General features: G+C 42.9%; 1 protein-coding gene across 2 annotated transcripts in view; it reads right to left on the bottom strand.

Annotated features, from left to right (window-relative positions):
- Positions 1 to 156: 156 nt before the first annotated feature.
- The window catches only part of LOC120809569 (semaphorin-4B), a 40118-nt gene continuing 20880 nt past the window's right edge, over positions 157 to 19394 (bottom strand). For both annotated transcript variants that reach the window (XM_040163467.2, XM_040163465.2), the window contains exons 2-15: positions 18628 to 19026; positions 9845 to 10005; positions 9593 to 9655; positions 8934 to 9032; positions 8355 to 8466; positions 7815 to 7931; positions 7360 to 7517; positions 5270 to 5451; positions 4783 to 4933; positions 4353 to 4563; positions 4128 to 4243; positions 3570 to 3727; positions 3364 to 3455; positions 157 to 3288 (exon numbers count right to left, since the gene is read on the bottom strand). In XM_040163467.2, the coding sequence (XP_040019401.1) occupies positions 2516 to 3288; positions 3364 to 3455; positions 3570 to 3727; positions 4128 to 4243; positions 4353 to 4563; positions 4783 to 4933; positions 5270 to 5451; positions 7360 to 7517; positions 7815 to 7931; positions 8355 to 8466; positions 8934 to 9032; positions 9593 to 9655; positions 9845 to 10005; positions 18628 to 18736 (2502 nt within the window). In that variant the 5' untranslated portion in view covers positions 18737 to 19026 and the 3' untranslated portion in view covers positions 157 to 2515. The remainder of the gene's footprint in view (positions 3289 to 3363; positions 3456 to 3569; positions 3728 to 4127; positions 4244 to 4352; positions 4564 to 4782; positions 4934 to 5269; positions 5452 to 7359; positions 7518 to 7814; positions 7932 to 8354; positions 8467 to 8933; positions 9033 to 9592; positions 9656 to 9844; positions 10006 to 18627; positions 19027 to 19394) is intronic.

Raw genomic sequence — 19394 nt, 5'->3', positions numbered from 1 at the left:
GCAAGTTTTATCAGACACTCCTCTTTGTTCCCCTTGGTTTGCCCCGCTTCTGACTCCACCCTATTTGATGAGGTCAGCAACACTTTAAAAAATCGTAACATTTATGCAGAGGAAAACAGTAGGGCTTGATATAATAATGGGACGTTGGAATAAAAATAAATGATCCATTTGATCTTTATTTGAAAAATAAAAATAAAGTGCTTTTTATATACAATACAAAAAGGAAAAAAACAAACACTAGTGATGTATGATACAAAAAAATACAATTCACAATATTTTACATTGGCAGCTGAATTTACAAAACAATTTTACATAAAAAAAATATTGTTTCTTACACGTTGACAAGCGTCTGAGCAACTTGTACCGTCACAAATAAAAGGCCAGACTATAGTGGTTTATTAAGAGATAGCGGACAACGATACTTTCACTGTGGCATTAATATGTTAGGCTTCTTGTTAGCATGTTCAGTACCTGCACATGTTTCACTAAGTCACTGCCACGCAGTATTTCTTCTGCGATTGTATATTGTTCTGACAGCCACTTCACTAGAAGCTGCCGTTTGTTTTTTACTAACAGTCTAAGCATGAATCTTAATAGTTGACCAGTCTTTGAGTCATTTTTTCAGTGCCGTTTACAATAAATGTAACATAAAACATATCAATATTTCAGTATTTTAAAATAAGCCAGTGGTGTTTCATGTGCTACAGTTTTAGAATAAAATGTTGTCCCTGACTAAAGTTGAAGCCACTGACAAACATTAAATAAAAGATAAACACCTCGTGAGCATGTACTGTACAAACTTGACAGTATTACATCACACATATTATATTTTTTCACTCTTATGTCTGAGCGTCCTCTCACACTTTCAGTGTAGCGTTTGACTCTACAGCACTACTACCTGCTTAGTTTGTCATCCCAAGAGGCACAACTCTTGATTATTGTTTCAGAAGGCATTATCCGTTTAAGATTTGTTATCAAATCCATAACCTGCATTATACTAAGGCTTTTCAACATCATGTGCAAATCCTCTGCATCCTATGAGTCATGGAAAATGCCTTCCTGCATTTTTGCGAAATATTAATTTTGCTGGCCACATAACAAGACGAGGGCTCAAATCAGGTAAGACTTAAATAATATGCTATAAAATGCTATTAAGTTATTCCAACATATCACAGACAAAACATATGCTTTATAATTCACTATTTGTGAATTGACTAATCAAGATTATTAAAATGCACAATATGTTTATTACTGGATGAGAATGAAAATTATTGCTTTTATGGTTGCCTTTAAAAACCATCTAAGCAAGCGGAGGCCATTTTCTTCCATTTATTAACGCTAAATTCACATAAAAGTTGAGGCTATACAGATGTGTTCTTTAAATCAGATTATGAATAGGTGTATTATTTATATATTTATCATTATTTCTGCCCTAATATACAGCAAAATATCTCACATCTCTTGCATACCTAGCGTTAGTGTGATGACAGCTCGTGTGTGTGTTTGCAGGGCCACTGATCCTAAAATAATTAACAGCGCCAACACCTTTATGCCAAGCGAGTCTCGAGGTGAGGTTGTCTTGGTGTTTACCCTACTTCACATTATTTGCTTTGCATAGACTGCATATCTCATACAGCATGATAATACCTGGAATGACATTCAAAACCTTGTTGAAAGTCAGGCTCTGACGGAGGAATATTTGTATCCACTATAATACCAATACTTAAAAACATAGCATGTCTTGATCTATGACCATATATTGTTTGTTTTTGGTGTGTGTGTGTGTGGGATCGAGGTGGAAAAAATGTCTAAAACAGTTCCACTGTTCTCTTTAAAAGTTTAACAAGAAAAACATTTATTTATAAAGTATTTTCTACTCTCAATTATTTCTCTGTTGCAGTGTTATATTCAAGCCTAAATAATCAGTATATTTCTGTGAATGCAAACTAGCCATAAAAAAGAAATCTATTTCTGTTCCCGCCTGCCACCGGTAGTTGGCATTCTGGTGTGAGTGTTTACCTTTCTACAGTTTAGTACATAGTGCATGGCCTCAGCAAAGGGTCGGCTCTTATCAGATAACAGGATGTAAATAAACACTATAAGTTGTTATAAGTTGTTAGGGGGAACATGTTTGAATATCACTGTGCATTTCATAGCATTACCAGTAGATTATATGGACGAGCTGAGCGGCAATGCTTTGAAATTAAATCACTGAATTACTTATTTGTGGCTCCACCGCCTCACTTGTTACATTTCTTTCAGCCGCAGTGAAAGCGTCAAAAGTCTGAAGGCAATCTGGAACATCTTCAGTGTGCTTCAAATGCACTTGAATAAGAGGCAGTGAGAAGGAAAATAGGGACAGAACAAAAAGTGCAAAATCTGTGACATGAAATGTCCCTCCATGAAAAGTTGAATGATCCTCAGTTTTCCCTCTTGTTGGGGTTTTTGTCTTTCTCTGCAAGTGCACTCTCTCCTCTCAGTTCCACGACGAGTCCCTCGGCACAGCACAGAGCCCTCAAACTATGGAGTCTTTAATCTCGGAGCCCAGTCGGACTCTTGGCCGCGGGCACGTGGGAGAAACCTCTACATGACTCTCTTTCAAGTTCGGAGGCTTGTTCTCCGGTTCTGAGAAGCCCCTGCTGTTGTCGGGCGACGGGCCCTCGTGCGGCGGAGTGCTGCAGATGTAGTTGTCGTTAAGGGTCTGGTAGCCCTTGTGATCCGACGCCGACGCTGGGACGGCGTTGCCGTTCAGCGGCAAGTTCTCAGCCGGTTTCCCCACTGTTCTGGGCTTCTTCTGCTGCATGTTGGCCCGCTCTCCCTCCTTGAGCATTGACTTCACGTCACCGCGGTTCCTGAAGATTGCAAACAGACAGAAGACCAGCAGGGAAAACGCCAGGAGGGAACACACCACAATCAGCTCGTTGAAGTAGGTCTTGGTGTCGATTTGCGGCGAGCGGGCCTCTTCCGGCAGGGTGAGGATCTTCCCCTGGGACACCTGCGGGGGACGCGAGCGCCCTCTCAGCGTGGTGCTCTCCTGCTTGGCCTCGCCCCTCACACAGAAGTTGGCCAGCAGCTGTCTGAAGCCTTCCTCCACCGACCAGCACTCGTAGGTTTCCTGCCGGTCGGCTTGGGCCACCACTACCAATCCCCCCTGTTGGCTGGGGTAATGGAAGTGACCCGCGCTCTCGCTGAACTCCCACCGCCTTTCAGCCAAATTAGAGCGCAGCTGGCAAGGGAGAACCTGGAACGTGTTGGCCGGGATAACGATCACCTGGCACGAGGACATTCCTGCGGATGCAGGCGTAGAGCGTTTCAGATTCATAATCAAGACTCAAGATTGAACTGTAAAAGTATTTCACTTACGTGCAGGTGGAGGTCTGGCTAACCGTGGGCTCGCCACCGCCTTGTTGCAAACGGCCGATGTGTCAGCTTCGTCTATGTCCTGCTGCAAGGCACTGAAAAACACACGTATTTAATTAGAAACCACTTTTTGTTTACGTGCGATGGACGCGTTTGTCTCAAAAGCTGTAGCTGTACAAATGTAGATCGTTGAGCAGAGGGATGCGTACCTGCTTGCCGCAGCCCGTCTGACATCCACACACAGCCTCCCGTTCCAAGCGCAGTAAGGATCCCTGGAGAGGATACACTCCCCGCAACTCTGATAATTAGTGCAGTTGGCTACTGGGACCGCCGCCAATTCAGAGAACGATGAAACATAAAGCTGACCCTGTGGGGGAGAGACGACAAAGCCGGGGACAGAAAAGACGAAAGGGTTATTTATTTATTTGAGAATGTTTTCTGTCCGTTACTAATCACAGTGCGGGACATTTAGTTCTTCTGAATACCGGCTCTGTGGGAATTTCTTTGAGTATCAAAGACAAGCTAGAATTCAAGAAGTGTCACTATTCCAGCTGTTAAAACACAAGCTCTTTTCAGATCCTCTGGGCAAAGTTGCATTTAATGAACATTAAATTGAACATGAAGTCTGCTTCAGGCTGCTAATCTTATTGGTTCATGGTATTTGCAAACTGCCACAGATGCCTTTACTGCGCCTGCTGTTAGTACACACCATGCCAAAGCTCTATAAAACAAGCTGGGGCGGTTTTCCTCTCAGCACTCCACTATACCTTTTCAGTGTCCAGCTCAATGCGTTGCACCGGCTGACTGTCACGGAAGATCACCATCTCCTCAATGATGTGCATCTTGTTGTTGACATTAATGGCTTTATGAAGTCTCCCATCATCTAGAAGGCAGCATAGCTTGAGATTAGATTGAACTCTTTGCAAATATTGAGAAATGATATTCTTCAATAAAGATACTTAATGTGTCATTAAGGGTCAGGGGTGTCCTACCTGTGCCAATGAAGATCACATTATATGCCTTTTTCGCTGCCTGCACCAGATGGACGGCGATCTGCGTGTAGCGAACATTGCGCTTCAGCAGGAGAGGCTGGCTGCGGATCACGCTGTCCATCAGGAAGTGGTCTTTGACGAAATTCAGCACCTTGTCCGGCATGTGCAGCGAGGAGGAGATGCCGTCTTCCCTGGCAGCATTCGTGATGCACTGTGAAGGCAAAATAGAGTCCTTTAAAACATACTGCAGCTGTGCAGCACCTCAATGTTTCTACCTCGCCTGGCCTAGAAATTAAAACAGTAATTGTATTTTTTTTTAGGACTGACTGGTGAGCCGAAGGGGAATGGGTGAAGCTTTAAAAGCTGACATGAAATCCTGCTGAGTACTGGCAGCCATTTGTCCAATAGAGGGCAGCAGGTATTCACTCACCACACCAGGCCGAGGCTCAGGGACCGGGTGATTGTACGTGTACCACTGCTGAGTCTCCCTGTTGACCTCACGGTAGCGCCCATTGAACGCCTTTTCCACCTGGTCCATGGTGAAGGAGCACACTGCAGAGCTTCCCGAAGCACCATTATACCTTAAAAGACACAAACAAGCATCTCAACAATACTCACCGATCATTCATCACGGTCTGATCTTGAGATTTTAGAGGGAATGTTTTACAAAGAAAACCTAAACTCTACATAAAGACTACCGGAAACACTGTGGCCTTATTTAACTGCCCATTGGAGGAAAGATGGTAACTGGCAGCTGAATCTGATACAAAGCATCTCCTCTCTGCACTTCCATAGAACTCATCAGACAAAGATGTATTAAAATCCCTCGCCCGTGCCATATTTGCATTACATATCCGAAGGCATCACCACATTAGTTTGGTGAATTATTAATCAAAGCAGTGGAGGTCGGTCCTCACCACTGAGACGTGAAGACTCCATAAAACACGGTGTTCTTCCAGTCCTCGGGGCTGGGTGTCAGCACAAACATGTCTTGGATAATGTTGAAGGGGAAGCCATCGTCCGGCAGAGTGCACAAGAGTTGCGCCTTCAGGAAGGTCGTCCATTTCTTCTGCAGGACCCTCTCACCTCCCATGTCACCCTGCAACACACGTGTTGAAGGCGTGGAGCTGTTTAACATGTGGACAGTAGAGGGTGCACAAATATAAGATTGACACCTTTCTGAGGAGATAGAAAATACCTCGGAAACAAAAACGTGATTTGATACTGAAGCGTGACGCGATTGGATGTGACAGGCATGTAAAGGGCATGAAATAATAATGCGCACCATATGGTATGTGGCATACCTCACATACCACGATATACAAACACAATATGTCCAGAGGTGAAGCTTTTTGAATTGAAATAACTGAAAAACCTCATGTTGTAAAATCATAATGAGCTAAAGACATTGTCCCCGTAACACAGCGATACCCAGAGGCAGCAGACTTGTAGGTCATGAAAACAATGCACATCATCACTCAGGGCTTTGAGGGAGGGCAAATGCTTTTAAATGAAAAAGAAAACAACGCTTTGGTCCCCGGCAATCCTTCTTTACTGACACTACCGCTGCGATTCAGCGCCTTCGGCACGAGCCTTCAAAGCGGTGTGGCACACGGGACCTCCTGACATGCTGACTAATTTGACTACGCAGGGGTACGACAGGGTATCTGTGCAGATCGGAGTGCAGCTACTTCTTGGAAAGATGGCTACCGATGCTTTACAGATAGAAACGACAAAAGTCTACTTCTGCAAAAAAAAGACTATGCATTTAAGGGGGAGGGCGATGTCCTGCAGCAACCGGACTGTCTGTTCACATTCAGTCCATGGCAACAATTATTCGGGGTTGCTCACAGTCTTAGATCAACAAGATGAAAGTTGGCTGCTGGAAGAAATAAGTAGAATTAAAAATGTGCAGGGGACCAAAGAGAACTACTAAATGATCTAAGCCACGTAAAAGCCTTTTAACGTGAAACTTCAATCGGGTCCACTTTAGAATGACATTAATCAGACTAAATGGCAGCCTCAGACCAGAGGAGGAATGGCACATGACAAGCAGCTACTTATTGCAGTAACCCAGGCAGATAATGAGCAGCATACAGGATACTCTCCAGTCCTCCTGGCTGGACCTGGTTGTATACTTTAATGCCACTGTGCTTAAACCAACTTCTGAATAATTGAAGCAAATGCATCCCGTACATTAATCCCTTGTTAAAGCATCCCTTGTATGTTCAGGAGTATATCATCGTGTCAAAAGTGTTTTATTTTGGATGGAAAGACTGAGTGGATAATTGCTTTAAGATGCAGAGGATGTAAAGCTGGGGGTAGAGTCTGACTGAAACTCAATCGGCCATAAAAAAACAGACCGGCTCTTTGGAAGGTTGTGGTCAAAAATAATGAAAAAATGTAAAGAAAGAAACTGTACAAAAAAGACGTCACAGTGTCACAGGACAAGTTTGAAATACAAACAAAAGGTCCAAGTACCCCACACACTGGTATTACTGTCAAACAGTTTGTCAGTATCCTTAGACTGTGGTAAACCTGATTATTTCCACAGACAAGCAACAGTCTGATCTTTAAAACTGGTTTGGGGAATTAATGAGGTTTACAGAACAGAACACATTAAAGACTGTGTGTGGTCTGCATTTTAGTTCAAAAGCGCCAGGTTTAATATTTCAACTTGTGATAATCCAATTCTGCCCACGGATCTGGTGCTACACTATATGTTACGTTTTGACTGGGCCAAATATTTGGTGAAACACGATAAGAATAGAGGGAAGAAAGCATTTGGGGAAAAATAATCAAATAGAGGCAAACGTGCGGGAGGAATGTTTTTCTGTAACAAGAGATCCTGCCCAGAAAGACCATGTATAGGAACACAAAAACATGAAATGCACAAATACGCCGGTCTGATAGATCCCTGTAGTGATGTGAAGGGATGTCAGGATATGTTGCTTAAGGGGGAAAAAGTTCCCTTTACAGAGATCATCTGCCTCCAGCCGTCCCTCACCTTGCACACACGAGCAATGCGGGACACAATGGTCTTGTCAAAGAAATCAAACTCCTTTCCTGCTTCGCTGAAGAAGAAGTAAATCTTATCGTCATCGCCCACTAGATTGCCTTTGGGCAGGCTCTCCTGAATGTAGGCAGAGCCAACAAAGGCTGGGTCTGAAAGAAAGGCGACATGAACAATATCTTCAGCCTTCAGTGTGTCAAATGCAGGTATCCAGGGACAGAGGTCATGCAATCAAATAAAAAAGCGAATCTTGACAGATTGTTGTTAAACCATTTTGATCTATGTCATTTCTGATGATGTGAAACTCTATTCTTATACAGCATATCTGGCAACATTATTAAACGGGCATACATCTTGAATAATATGAGATAACAAATAATATATGTTCTTTTTTTTTATTCATGAAGATTTAAACCAAAAAGCATTGCATTCCAGCCAACACAATTTACCTTGAAGCCAGTTCAGTGAGTTTTCTGTTTTTAGAGAGGTTCCTTGTCTTAGACCCTTGTAAATGATGGGTTCATTTCCTTGAAAATTACTAACTGTACCGGCGTACAGCTCTCCATCTGCAACACAACCAAGAAGTGCACCATAAAAACAGCGTTCACTACGACACACCTTGTTGCAGACTTAGTTTATATATGCAAAAGAATTTCTTTGTATTTTACGCAAACAAAATATGAAATGTGTTTAGATAAGCTGGTACCGACCAATTTCAACCACAAACAGTCGCAACTTTTAGCAAAAGCAAAAGCGACTTGTGTGTGTGTGTGTGTGTGAGTGTGTGTGGAGCCAACAGTCCATATCACGCCACATTATAGGCCCGCCCACTTCTAAGCGGCCCAATCCGATACAACGGATTTGATTTGTGTCCGTCTCTTAACCGCACACCACTCAAATATTCACTGAGGAATACATTACGGTACGAATATTAAAGATGCTCCAACTTCCGCTTCAGAAGGACTTCAAACGAAGCCTCGGGTACCTACCAGCCATGATAGCAGTGGACTTGTATTCAGGGTTAAAGGGGCAGCGGCCTCGTCCGTCCTCTGTAACAATCTCACCAGTATCGCTCTTGACGAGGGAGAAGTCTGCCGTGTTCTGGTGAGCACAAACACACACATCGAATGTCACACTGTAACCTTCTCTGACAGTGATTGGCGTCCTTCCGTCCCGCAGTGAGGCGTCAGTCTTTGTTTAAAGTTGACACACAGGTCATCCCTGTGTGCTTGCAGGTAGTTTTAAAAGGCTTTTAAAGGGCACAAACTGGGTCGATCCTCATACAACCTGTTTACATGCATTGAATATTTGGATCTGTTGATACAGGAGATAATGACATAATGTGCATGTGAGTACATTGTGTCTAGCTGGGCCTCTGCCAGACTGCTAAGTGAGCCGAGAGGCAGGAAGCCGCATGCACCACATATCAGATGCTCTTCCTCTCAAATTTAATGAACTAACAGCAGATATAAAGTCATGCACCGGGGAAAGTTCTTTTAAAAACACATTCACAGGTTGCACGCAATGGATCAGCGCAACGGATGTGAGTGGTTCATATAAACACTTACTATGTAAGCACAGGTGGGGCTGAAGGCGTACGTCCCACACACATACAGATGAGTGCTGTTCATACGTAGTAAAATCTTGATGTAGTTGAAGCAATCCGTCTGCATTCGAAACACAGAAAATACATTTCATGAAATAGCTCAAATGTTCAATGTATTATCATACTTAAAAGTAGAAAAGACAAATGATCTGCAGACTTCACCACATCCAGCAGAGCAGTCAATTAAAACAACAAAGGATCAAACTGGAGTGTTTGTACAATATGTGGTATTCCTGAAAATCCACTTTGCACTCAGACCTTTGAGCCATTTTCTTCATCTGGCAATTCTTTGATTGCTTTGAATAATAAAAAAAAACATTCCTCCTACCAATGTGCTCCACCCTCACAAATATGTGATCAGAATTCTGGGTCTGAATGTTTGCATATGAAAGTGGCGGTGGAGTACGGTTAAGTTTGTTTGAAAGGAAAGGAAAAATCCTTCGTTGTGTAATGGAATGTTACAACATGACAGAAACTTCCAGGGTTTTTCCCTTAGTCTGTCTCAAAAGTGCTTTGCAGCAATGGTCAAGTTGGCCAGCGAGGTGAACCTCTACTTATGTTAATGCAATTTGGGCCATTTGAGTTAAGCTAATTGAGCTTTTATATAAACAGTTTACTTGCCTGCAGGTTTTTGCCTTTGAAACCGCACTCGTCTCTTTTCCTCTCTGGAGTTTTCCACGTGAGCTGCAGAAAAGAGAGTCTGTCACACTAATACTGGAGGTATAATACGAGTATAATAAGGTGGGTTGAATTCACATTGGACTTCTGGGACATAATCATATCCACATTGTACCTCTGGGAAGCTATAACTGCATTCCTATTGATACAATATACTGTATATTATACAGTATAATAGGGACGCTGGGCTCCTACATTTCTTTGTAGCTTGATGGCGCTGAGGTCAGTGAGGTTGAGAGCGAAGAGGATCTCCCGAGCGCCAACATACAGTGTGTTGTCCTCTTTGCTGAGTAGCAGGGAGGTGAAGTTGAAGACTCCACTGAGTGAAAAACTTCTGGTTGTCCTCTCCTTCGCATCTGGACAGAAACAAACAGAGAATAAAAATATTGTGTAAGTCGTGGATGAGTCATCTGGAAAGCCTCACTGAGTTGCCTCCTATCCCACAACAACTACAGAGCCGAGAACGTTCAGTGTTTCAGTGTTGATGAAACAGCTTTACGAGAACTTGGATTTCATGAAACACACCCATAAATCGTTTGCATGTCATGTACTCTTTAGAAAACCTTTTAAGCATGTCTTCCTTCATCAGACAGCACCAGGCGGATGCTTTGCGACGGAGGTCCCACACAGACTCAAATTGGGGATTTGTATGTCAGATCTGCAGGACGCTCCAGAAAAACAGTTCTTGTTGGCAATCAAGGTGATTTCACTCAGCTTTCGCTACTCACACGGTTCTTCGACTTTGACATGGTGGGGCTACATACCTAATACATACGGCTAAGTCCTGCTATATGATGTATATGATGAGCCCTGATGTGGGATGAATGAATGCTGATTGGTACAAATCAACGCGTCTGTGTTTCTCAGGGAAGATTTCTCATATTTCACCTGCAGTAAGTAAACTATTTTCTCCAACCACGTTTAAACCCACCAAATAAAGCCCCGGGTTAAATCATCAAGCCTCCTAATCACGGCTTTAAAAGCCCATGTGTATCTCAGATTTGCAGCAGCCTGGTGGCTTTCACCGCTGGCCCAGCTCGCACAACTTGCCTTAATTTGCACGCCAGCGTAAACAGAAGCAGAGAGCTGTTGGGAACATGATGTGTACTATGCTGATACGGGACTTTTAGAAATAACAGTATATGTACTATATATATATATATATATATATATATATATATATATATAGAGAGAGAGAGAGAGAGAGAGAGAGAGCAGGTGGGTGCTAAATATGTACATGTAATTGTTTATTCAAATAATAAAAAAGGACCTGCCTAGAGTTCATATTCATAAAATCTGACGGAATAATTCTCCTCCCAAAAAACCCAAACTAATGTGAGTGACCTTTTTCATGATAAAAAGATGCAAATCTTCAACATGTTGTACCCCAACTTAACCCTAATGTATTAATGGAGATGGAGACAAAATGCCCAAATTTAAAGTAATACTGAAACTTCCAGATGACTCCTCCTTATTATAAGAAACGAAAGCAGGTGAAATATTGTCAACAGTATCAGAATCACATGATTTTCTTTCTTACTGGATTACAACCAAAGACGCTTGTGGTGGTAATTACAACTATAGTGCTTCCTGGCATAAAACTAATCCAGTCCAGAGAGGGTAAGGTGTCATTACGTTGTATAATAAGCACGCTATGCAGCCTCTACCCGGCAGTACATGTGACCTGATATAACCTCGCCTCGGTGGGTAAGTACAGGAGGTTGAGACTTCCTCCCCCTCAGGAAAACTATGTGTTAATAGACGTCCATCGTCATGGCAACAGACCGTGGTTAAATCTGTCGGTAAAACCTCAAGAGTCTTTGTTACTGCGCCTGTACAGTACATGGACCCACTGGGACAATTTTCACCATTATCACTGGATAAATTGGAGTGCGGTTTCGTCCCCCGACTCCCGACGGAGTCTTGAGAAGTTTAACAGTGATATACGACGACGAGAGACATTGGCCAACGCCTCAACCAAGTCAGATCACCACTGTCATACTTAACGACCACAGCCGACTCAGAAAAACAGTGGAGCCCCTAAATGATTATCATCAAAGAGATCCAGGAGGGTTTGCAACCACACAAAGCTTCCATTCACAGCTTCAGGAAAACATTCAGTGTAGACCCATCGGTTTACAATGCTTTATTCTAGATGGTGTATTTTAACATCATCTTTGCCTGTGTTGTCCATAAACAGGTACGCTTAAAGAATCGACATGATGGTCTTCAGGTGACCGGATCAAATCGTAGGGTTATGGGTCAGGGGTTAGGGTTAACTTAGGACGCCAAGTAAACACAGTTTCAAACATGGTACTTGGCTTATTCTTCAACTATACAACACTATTTTTAACATAAACGTAAGTGTTATTTGATAACTTGACAACATTAATACACGTTGACTTGGAGCATAAGAATAAGAGCGATCAGTCAATCATTCAGCAGCAAATATGTTAAAGGTTCCAGCTTCTGAAATGTGTGGATTTATGTTATTGTTATTTAAACAGTCTGGGATTTAGACCCTCCACAACTATTAAATCAGGAGCACAAACTATGTTCACTATTTTATGAGATAATAAACATAAACAGGGAGTCACAAACTTCCTGTGCAAGAAAGAGGATTCCTGTTGCAGCGCTGGATGACTTTGATATTTTCTCAACATGAGCAGCAACACAATCCTGAGACCACAAACCAGCTCGGACTGTTAAACACCAAAACGACACCCCCATCACAAGCTTGATGATGCTCCATCCTTGAACTCGCCCTCCTCACACGCCACCGTCTCTTAAAAGCAGCCCCTGTGTTGTTGTTTGATGGAGGTTTATTCCCCAGGGACCATTTCATGACAATGCAGCCCCAGAAATGCTGTGGTGCATCAGAAAGAGGGAAAACAGGCGTGAGGGTTCAGAGGAAGCACTTGAGAGCGGAGGAGCAGCTTCTCAGAGACACAGCGTCAGAAAGCGAAGACGAGTCACCTGCCGGAGAAGCACAACGCACATCAACGCTTCACCGTAGTTCATCTTCACTCGGTCGGACCTCCGAGCCCTCGTGCTTTTTGCCTTGTTAGTGTTTGTCTATTGATAAAGATCGAATGAATGAATGAAACATGAGCCTTTTCACAGTGACCGCACAGGATTTAGGTTCTGTGAATGTCAAAACAACTAGCATGTTTCCTTGTAGAAGGATCAAGAGAAGGAGAAAGAGCATCAGGAGGAGCAGTGGATGTGTAACGTCTTCAGAAGCGATTCTATCCTGCTGACCGAATCAAGTTCAGTAAGACGGTTCTATACGGGACGGCTCGCTGAATGCTTTGATCTCCACGGTCACCTGATCTCAATCCAACCGAACGCATACAGTGTGGGAGATTTGGGAATGAGATTTGACGACGGAATCACTATCATTAAATCACAAAGTTATGTCTTTTGGAGAAAGTTATTCATATTTCTAGTCATTCTGCAGAGACGTGGGAATGGCACAACGTCTTACTGAGACACTTTGTAATGGATTGCTTTCTTAAGTGCATTCAAAAATGATACCAGTAATTGAGAAACTCCGGAACGATGGAGCTATTTTAGACAATCAGACTTTTGGATTAACGACATTGCTGTTTGGTTTTATTATCTATTACCTATTGCCTAGCATATATGTCTTCAAAGTAACCGTTGCTCTATTTTATAATGTATCACACAACATGTAACTTACAGTAAGTGCCGACAAGAAACAACTGAAGTCTGCGCTTGGCTGCCTCTGCTTGACTGGTGCTGGAAACACAGGTCACAGGTTAAGCAGGTATATGACCCTCTGTTCACACATCCCAAAGAGGGAACCAGCAGGCGCGGCTGCAGGACTTTACACCTCACCGCGTGGCCGTTACTTGACCTCTGACCCGGAGAGGGCAGCTTTGTTGGGAGCGGCCCTCTGACCCCTTGTTGGGGTGCATGAACAGCACACTGGCAGCTGGAAGCAATGTGAGATCATTGCCATTATTACGTAATTAAAAGTAATTTCTGCAAATTACACAGCTAAATGGATTTAAATACTCGCCTAGACTGGCTTGCTAATCTATTTCTTTCTTCGGAGTGGGCGGGTAATTATTTTGGGCTTAAAGGAATCCTTTTACATTTTTACATCTGATTTCCTGATGAGTCTGTGTGCAAAAAAAAGGATTATTAAGCTTGTAAGATCCCCTCTAGAGGGGAACTGCGCAGTAATTTGTCCCTCTGTGACAGAGATCAAAGTATCTTTCATTGTAGGGCAACTATAACAGGCCCATTCAATCAGTGCCCCCCCCTGATGAGGGAGCTGCTTCATCGACTCCTCACCCCGTGCCTCAAAGCTTCTCGCAGCATCCCTTGTTTACTTTCTGCAGGACCACAATAAAATACAGCGACAACATACTGTGTTTGAGTGTCAAATGACTGCAACCCTGGAACTGGAATAAAGGCTGCATACTAGCACACTTCTTCTCGCACAGGATGTGGATACATTAAAAATTGGTATCAGCTCCTCAACCTCCAGGAGTTTGGTAACAGTCTTCTTATTTCACGTAGGTCTGTGTTGGCTGTAGTTGTAGATAACCCGTACAAAAGGGCCACCTCTGCATTGTGATCGAGCGTGAGCAATGGACTCATGATGGATAATCTTTGAGGAACGTCAGATGCCCACTTACAGTCCTCTGACCAAAAACATGACCTACATTCTCAATATTATTAATATAATAATATAACTAATCATTAATGTTATTTAATCTTCAAAACAACCACAGAAAGGTACCGCATTGACTGGAACACACTGGATGGATACAAACCTAAAATCATAATGCCTCTGGCCACAGCTTAAAGGTAGAACGTTATTTGAAAGTATCCACAGATCATTGGGGAATAATCTAACAGTCATTAACAAGCCTTTGACAAGAAGAGAGTCGGATTTGATAATTCCTTAATTAAAAGAATATTGCTTATTTAATTCAATTGCACCAACATTCAGGACAGGTTTCCTTTTCCGTCTCACAAATACAAAGGTCAGGCAAAAATATACTCTGTATGTCAATTTATTTGGATTGTCTAAGGGAGAGAGGATTAACATTTGAGCTCGGACATCTCAACATTATAAAAAGCTTGCAAAAAAAAAGTATAGAGCAGAGAGACACCGGAACCAAATTTTTTTTTCTTTATCTTCATCCCGCCAATGTACTTGTGTCTTTTACTAAGTTTACTTTGAGACATAACAGGTGAACCTTCATCTTAAGTCCACTTGCTTTGAGGATAAGTGACCACGACGTCGGGGAGGAGGCACTGACCCCCGCGACAGAAAGCCACACTGCCAACAGAGTCCCACCACCACCACTGCTGCATTGTCTGGTGACATCAAGACAGAAAACAGGCCCCACTGGAGTGCTAACTGAATTATCCCCAAGTAATTCCAAACTGGCTATTAAGAGCTGCTGTTGCTGCTGAATGGGTAATTGTGTGGGAGAATAGCCCTGGGAAGCTGAAGGACAGAGACTGAAGCATCTGCAAGGCATTAAGACAACAGGCCAAGAGGGTCAATTCACCAGGAGATGCATTAGGCAAGCTGTGAGCCTGCTGTTTATAATGGTAACGCTTAGTACTGCATCTTGTTAGCAGGATTTAGTCCCGGCTGCACCATGCCGATGCTGAGATTAGTAGCAATTTTGAACACAGCTTCAGGAAAACAGAAGCTGGAAAGTCAAATTGTAAATGCTGCACATACTGTAAATGCCTGTAAATGCTAAAGTGTAGAGATAGAGCCTGTGCATTACATATCAACGCAGTAATGGGCTCTAGGCTTTGGTGGTGCAATTTATTAAGGATATTAAAACTTAACATTCAAAGAAAAACACCTTCCTCCAAATCTATTAAACCTGCACCTCAGCTATGAAGAACTATTTTCCCATGGAAATCTATTGGTCACAAACTGACCCTGGACTAACCACAATAGTGTGAACCAGCTGCGGGTTTATCAGGAACTCACCATGGCCTCATGTGAAGAGTGAACATGAGGTCATGACATGTTTTTTAACTGTACAGCAGGACTCTGACCTGCCTCCATGATGTGTATTTACAGTAGGAGAACACCATGAAAATGAACATGCAAGGAAAGTGCTTTCACGGGGTCTGCTGACTTTCATCTGTGTCCGGGTTGTAGACAAAACAGGTGTCATAGACATCTGCAATATAAGGATCAATGATCTGTCATTTTATGATGGATTGAAAACAATTGCTGAGGGGAGACAGCTCAACCTCTCAAGCAGTGCGTTACTGAGTGTTACATTTTACAGCATCGTGTCATCCTGCTGCATGTTTAAATACAAATAAATCACTTAACATTCCTCTAAGCCGGGTGAAGTAAATGATCAATGATCTAAAACCCAAAGATATGGCATTCTTTATAATATATAACATATAAAAGAAGGTAATGTTAAAGCTGGAGCCAGAGTCCTTTCCTCTCTAGTGCTTTGCCACTTTAGAAGCCATATGCGTAGTATCACGACACACAGTTTGCACACAGTTTGCCGTGTGCCGGTATTAAGACGCTCACCTATTAAGGCTCACCTGACCATTGTGAGTCTTTGACACCATGGGAGTTAGACCAGCCTGCCTAGTAACTATTTTTTCCACTTTCTGTTAAACTACATTATTATTCAGTTTTTAAAAACAAAGATAATATAATATACAGTAAAAATCCTTGTTAAAGTTACTGTGACTTTCTAGTAGAGTGTTTAACACCATTAACAACGGCTGGTCAGCTCTGTGGCAGCAACCCAGTGCTGAAGTGCTGTTATCTCACTTAACACTGCTGTCATTTTGAATAGCTTCAAAGTGGTTGATTGGACTGGTCAGCTTTTGAATAATTAAAATGATTTACTCCCAGCGTGGCTGTGGGCATGGCCACGCCTAACGATGTCTAACAGAAGGTTGAACAGATCAACAGGCAAAGACAGGCAACGTAAACAGCTTAAAGGTGTGCCTTTAAGTAGTGTCCCAACCCACTAAGCCTCCCATCAAAGCCTGGAACAAAAGCAGGGGGGAAAGCAGATGCAGGCTCTACTTGAACCCATGATCCGTCCTGATAGGTGCGTAGCGACAGAAGCGTTCACACCATAACACGAACAAATCCCCATTCTTTACTCACGGGGGGATTACCCTCTTCATTATGGAAGGGACCAGGGGACAGCGGGAGCATGAAAGAAGAGATGGGGAAGTCTAGATATACAGAAGTGTTACAGGATGAGAAGCAGCCAAGCAGCTGCGGCCCGCTTACACTAGCTGAGCAAGCTTACTGACATCCAGAGAGGACCAGAAAGCATGACCAGAGGAGACGCTTTCTGCTGCATAATGTTCCCCGAGGGCCACAGCTCGGCGCTCTGCTTCGATACTGAAAACACAATGTGACAAAGCGAGGCTGGAAGTTGTCAGACTAGCAGAACCGACATTAAAACAGCAAGACAACTTCTACCACCGGGCCAAGCTAATCTCTATCAGCCGGATGAAGCGTGTTCTTTGTTTTACGTCACAAATGAAAACCGTAAAAACTGGTATTTTAATAAACGACGTCTATAATTGAATCGGAGATCAGACTTTTTCCGTTGTATCCTTTGTAGGACTCGCTGTATAAGTCAGCAGATGTAAAGGCACCTGATACAATCACTCCCTGGAAACACGTATGATTGTTCATCAAAGTTACGGCAACATAAATCACATTAAAAAAACAAGGCGGTGACTGAGCTTAGGGGTTAGTCTGGTTAGCTGCTGTGCTCAGTACTCAGTGAGTGAGTGATGGTGCGTTGTTGTGAAACGCTCCGCCGGGGACAGAGCTGTGGGCTTTGTTGAGGGTGGCAGGTGAGAGGGATTACCTGTTGGTATAGAGGCCCTCCGTGAGGGAAGGCACAGGCTCAGGCAGGCACCTATTTGAAAGCTTACCCGGATCAAAAAACGCTAACCGTGTTTATAATAGATTAGTAAGAGATATCTATCAACACAACCCTGACGATAAGACTCTCGTGATGCATAGATGTGACTCACTAACCGCAGTTCAATCATTGAAAGCCCTTATTGATCTCATAATCCAACATTTTGTTTAATGTTCCATAGAGATGCCAAAGCACAATACTCGTACAAAGTCCAACTTGTCATCTCAAGTGCAATGTTACATCAAGTGAATAATGGCATCAGTGATGATGAAATCACTACTTGGCACTGGTGGCTATGGCAACCGTTTACCAAGAAAACTCATCCAACCATACTGTGCAGAAATCCAGCACACAAGACTTATTCAACAATATCTTCATATTAAAAGGTGAAATATGACACGCATATGTGTTAGCAAGATTGGAGTGACGTCCTGCAAGCCAGCCGCAGCGATGCACATTATAAAAGATAAATAATTCTCAGTGCTCGTGAGACTATGTCAGTCTGCCCTCAGTAAATCGCAGCACAATAGGCCTGTTCATTTGGTAATTATGTCTGACCTGTAGGTACTCACAGTACGGATTTACATGGATTTTAGAGCATTATGGTGTAGACAAACACGATTTCACCCGTATAAATCCTTTTAGCGCTTACTAGTGACGCATATAAAGTGTTTTGCTTCATTTTACTGAACAGAGTTAATGAACAGGGACACCGCTGGGGATTGCATAATCCGTGCGGTAGCCAGGATGTGACGGTGAAATAGTTTTACTTTTACGGTTGTAACTGTGAGATACAATTTGTCAGATTCCAGGATTTGATTGGTAGAATATCACTTCACAGACCCAGAGAAAGCGAATTTACAAAGTGCTGCTGTTCATTCAAAATGCTTTCACAAAGCACTGAAGCCCGAAGCTTCATGCTGCCAGAAAATCTTGGGACTAAATAGAAAAAAAAAGAAAAGAAAAGAAAAAAAAGACCCCCATAGAAGTACAAAAAGGAAATATTTAGTTATTCAACTGTCAAGAAGTTAAATAAAAACTTACTGTAGGAGAAGGTGAGGCGTGGAGTGACATCGCTTTCCGTGGCAGCCGCGTGAAAGCAGCCAACGAGGAAGACAGTGTAGGCTGGGAGGTAGAGCCAAGCCATACCCATTGTCCTCAAACCTCCTTCGGACCTCCTGCCAACTTGTGTTTGCCTTTCAGGTTTTTGGGGAATTCATAGGGAGCGTCTTTTTAAAGCTGTGTTTATTTTCTATGCCTCTCTCTTCCTTTGCGCCGCTCGAGGCTCCTTGTGCACTGTGGTGAAGGGGGGGGGGGGACTCCTTGAGGCCTGCAGAGGAGGATGCTGGTCTGGAATGAAGATCTGAGAGCTCAGTACAAGACACCACGTCTCCACCGGTCAGCCTCCATGCAAACGCGGCACTGCCGGGTCTCTGATGAGATCTGTGAAGAATTGAGTGAAAACATAGAAATTAGCATTTTAGGGTTCATAGGGGTCAATTGTAAATTATCTTTAAAATTTGCAATTTGTGCAATAAACAAATTGTACGTATGATTAATAAAGAGAAATATCATTGGTTGCAGCTCCAGTTCCTCATAAAGGTACAATTTGAGCACCTTTCTGTACAGCAATATGTCTTTCTCTTTTCTCAATCCAAAATGCCATATTGAATTCAACAGTTTAATTGTAAAAGGGCAGAATAGGATACATCACACGAATGAGCTTTCACCAGGCTCAGGTCAGCTGGTCTGATATTGTAGTGTCGGTTTCTGTCAAAGCAACCGTATCCAAATCTCCTTCTAAGAACTGC

Source organism: Gasterosteus aculeatus, chromosome X (genome assembly GCF_964276395.1).
Source record: "Gasterosteus aculeatus chromosome X, fGasAcu3.hap1.1, whole genome shotgun sequence".
Classification (NCBI taxonomy): domain Eukaryota; kingdom Metazoa; phylum Chordata; class Actinopteri; order Perciformes; family Gasterosteidae; genus Gasterosteus; species Gasterosteus aculeatus.
The sequence above is the reverse complement of the archived record's forward strand: the minus strand, read 5'-3'. Positions and strand labels throughout refer to the sequence as shown.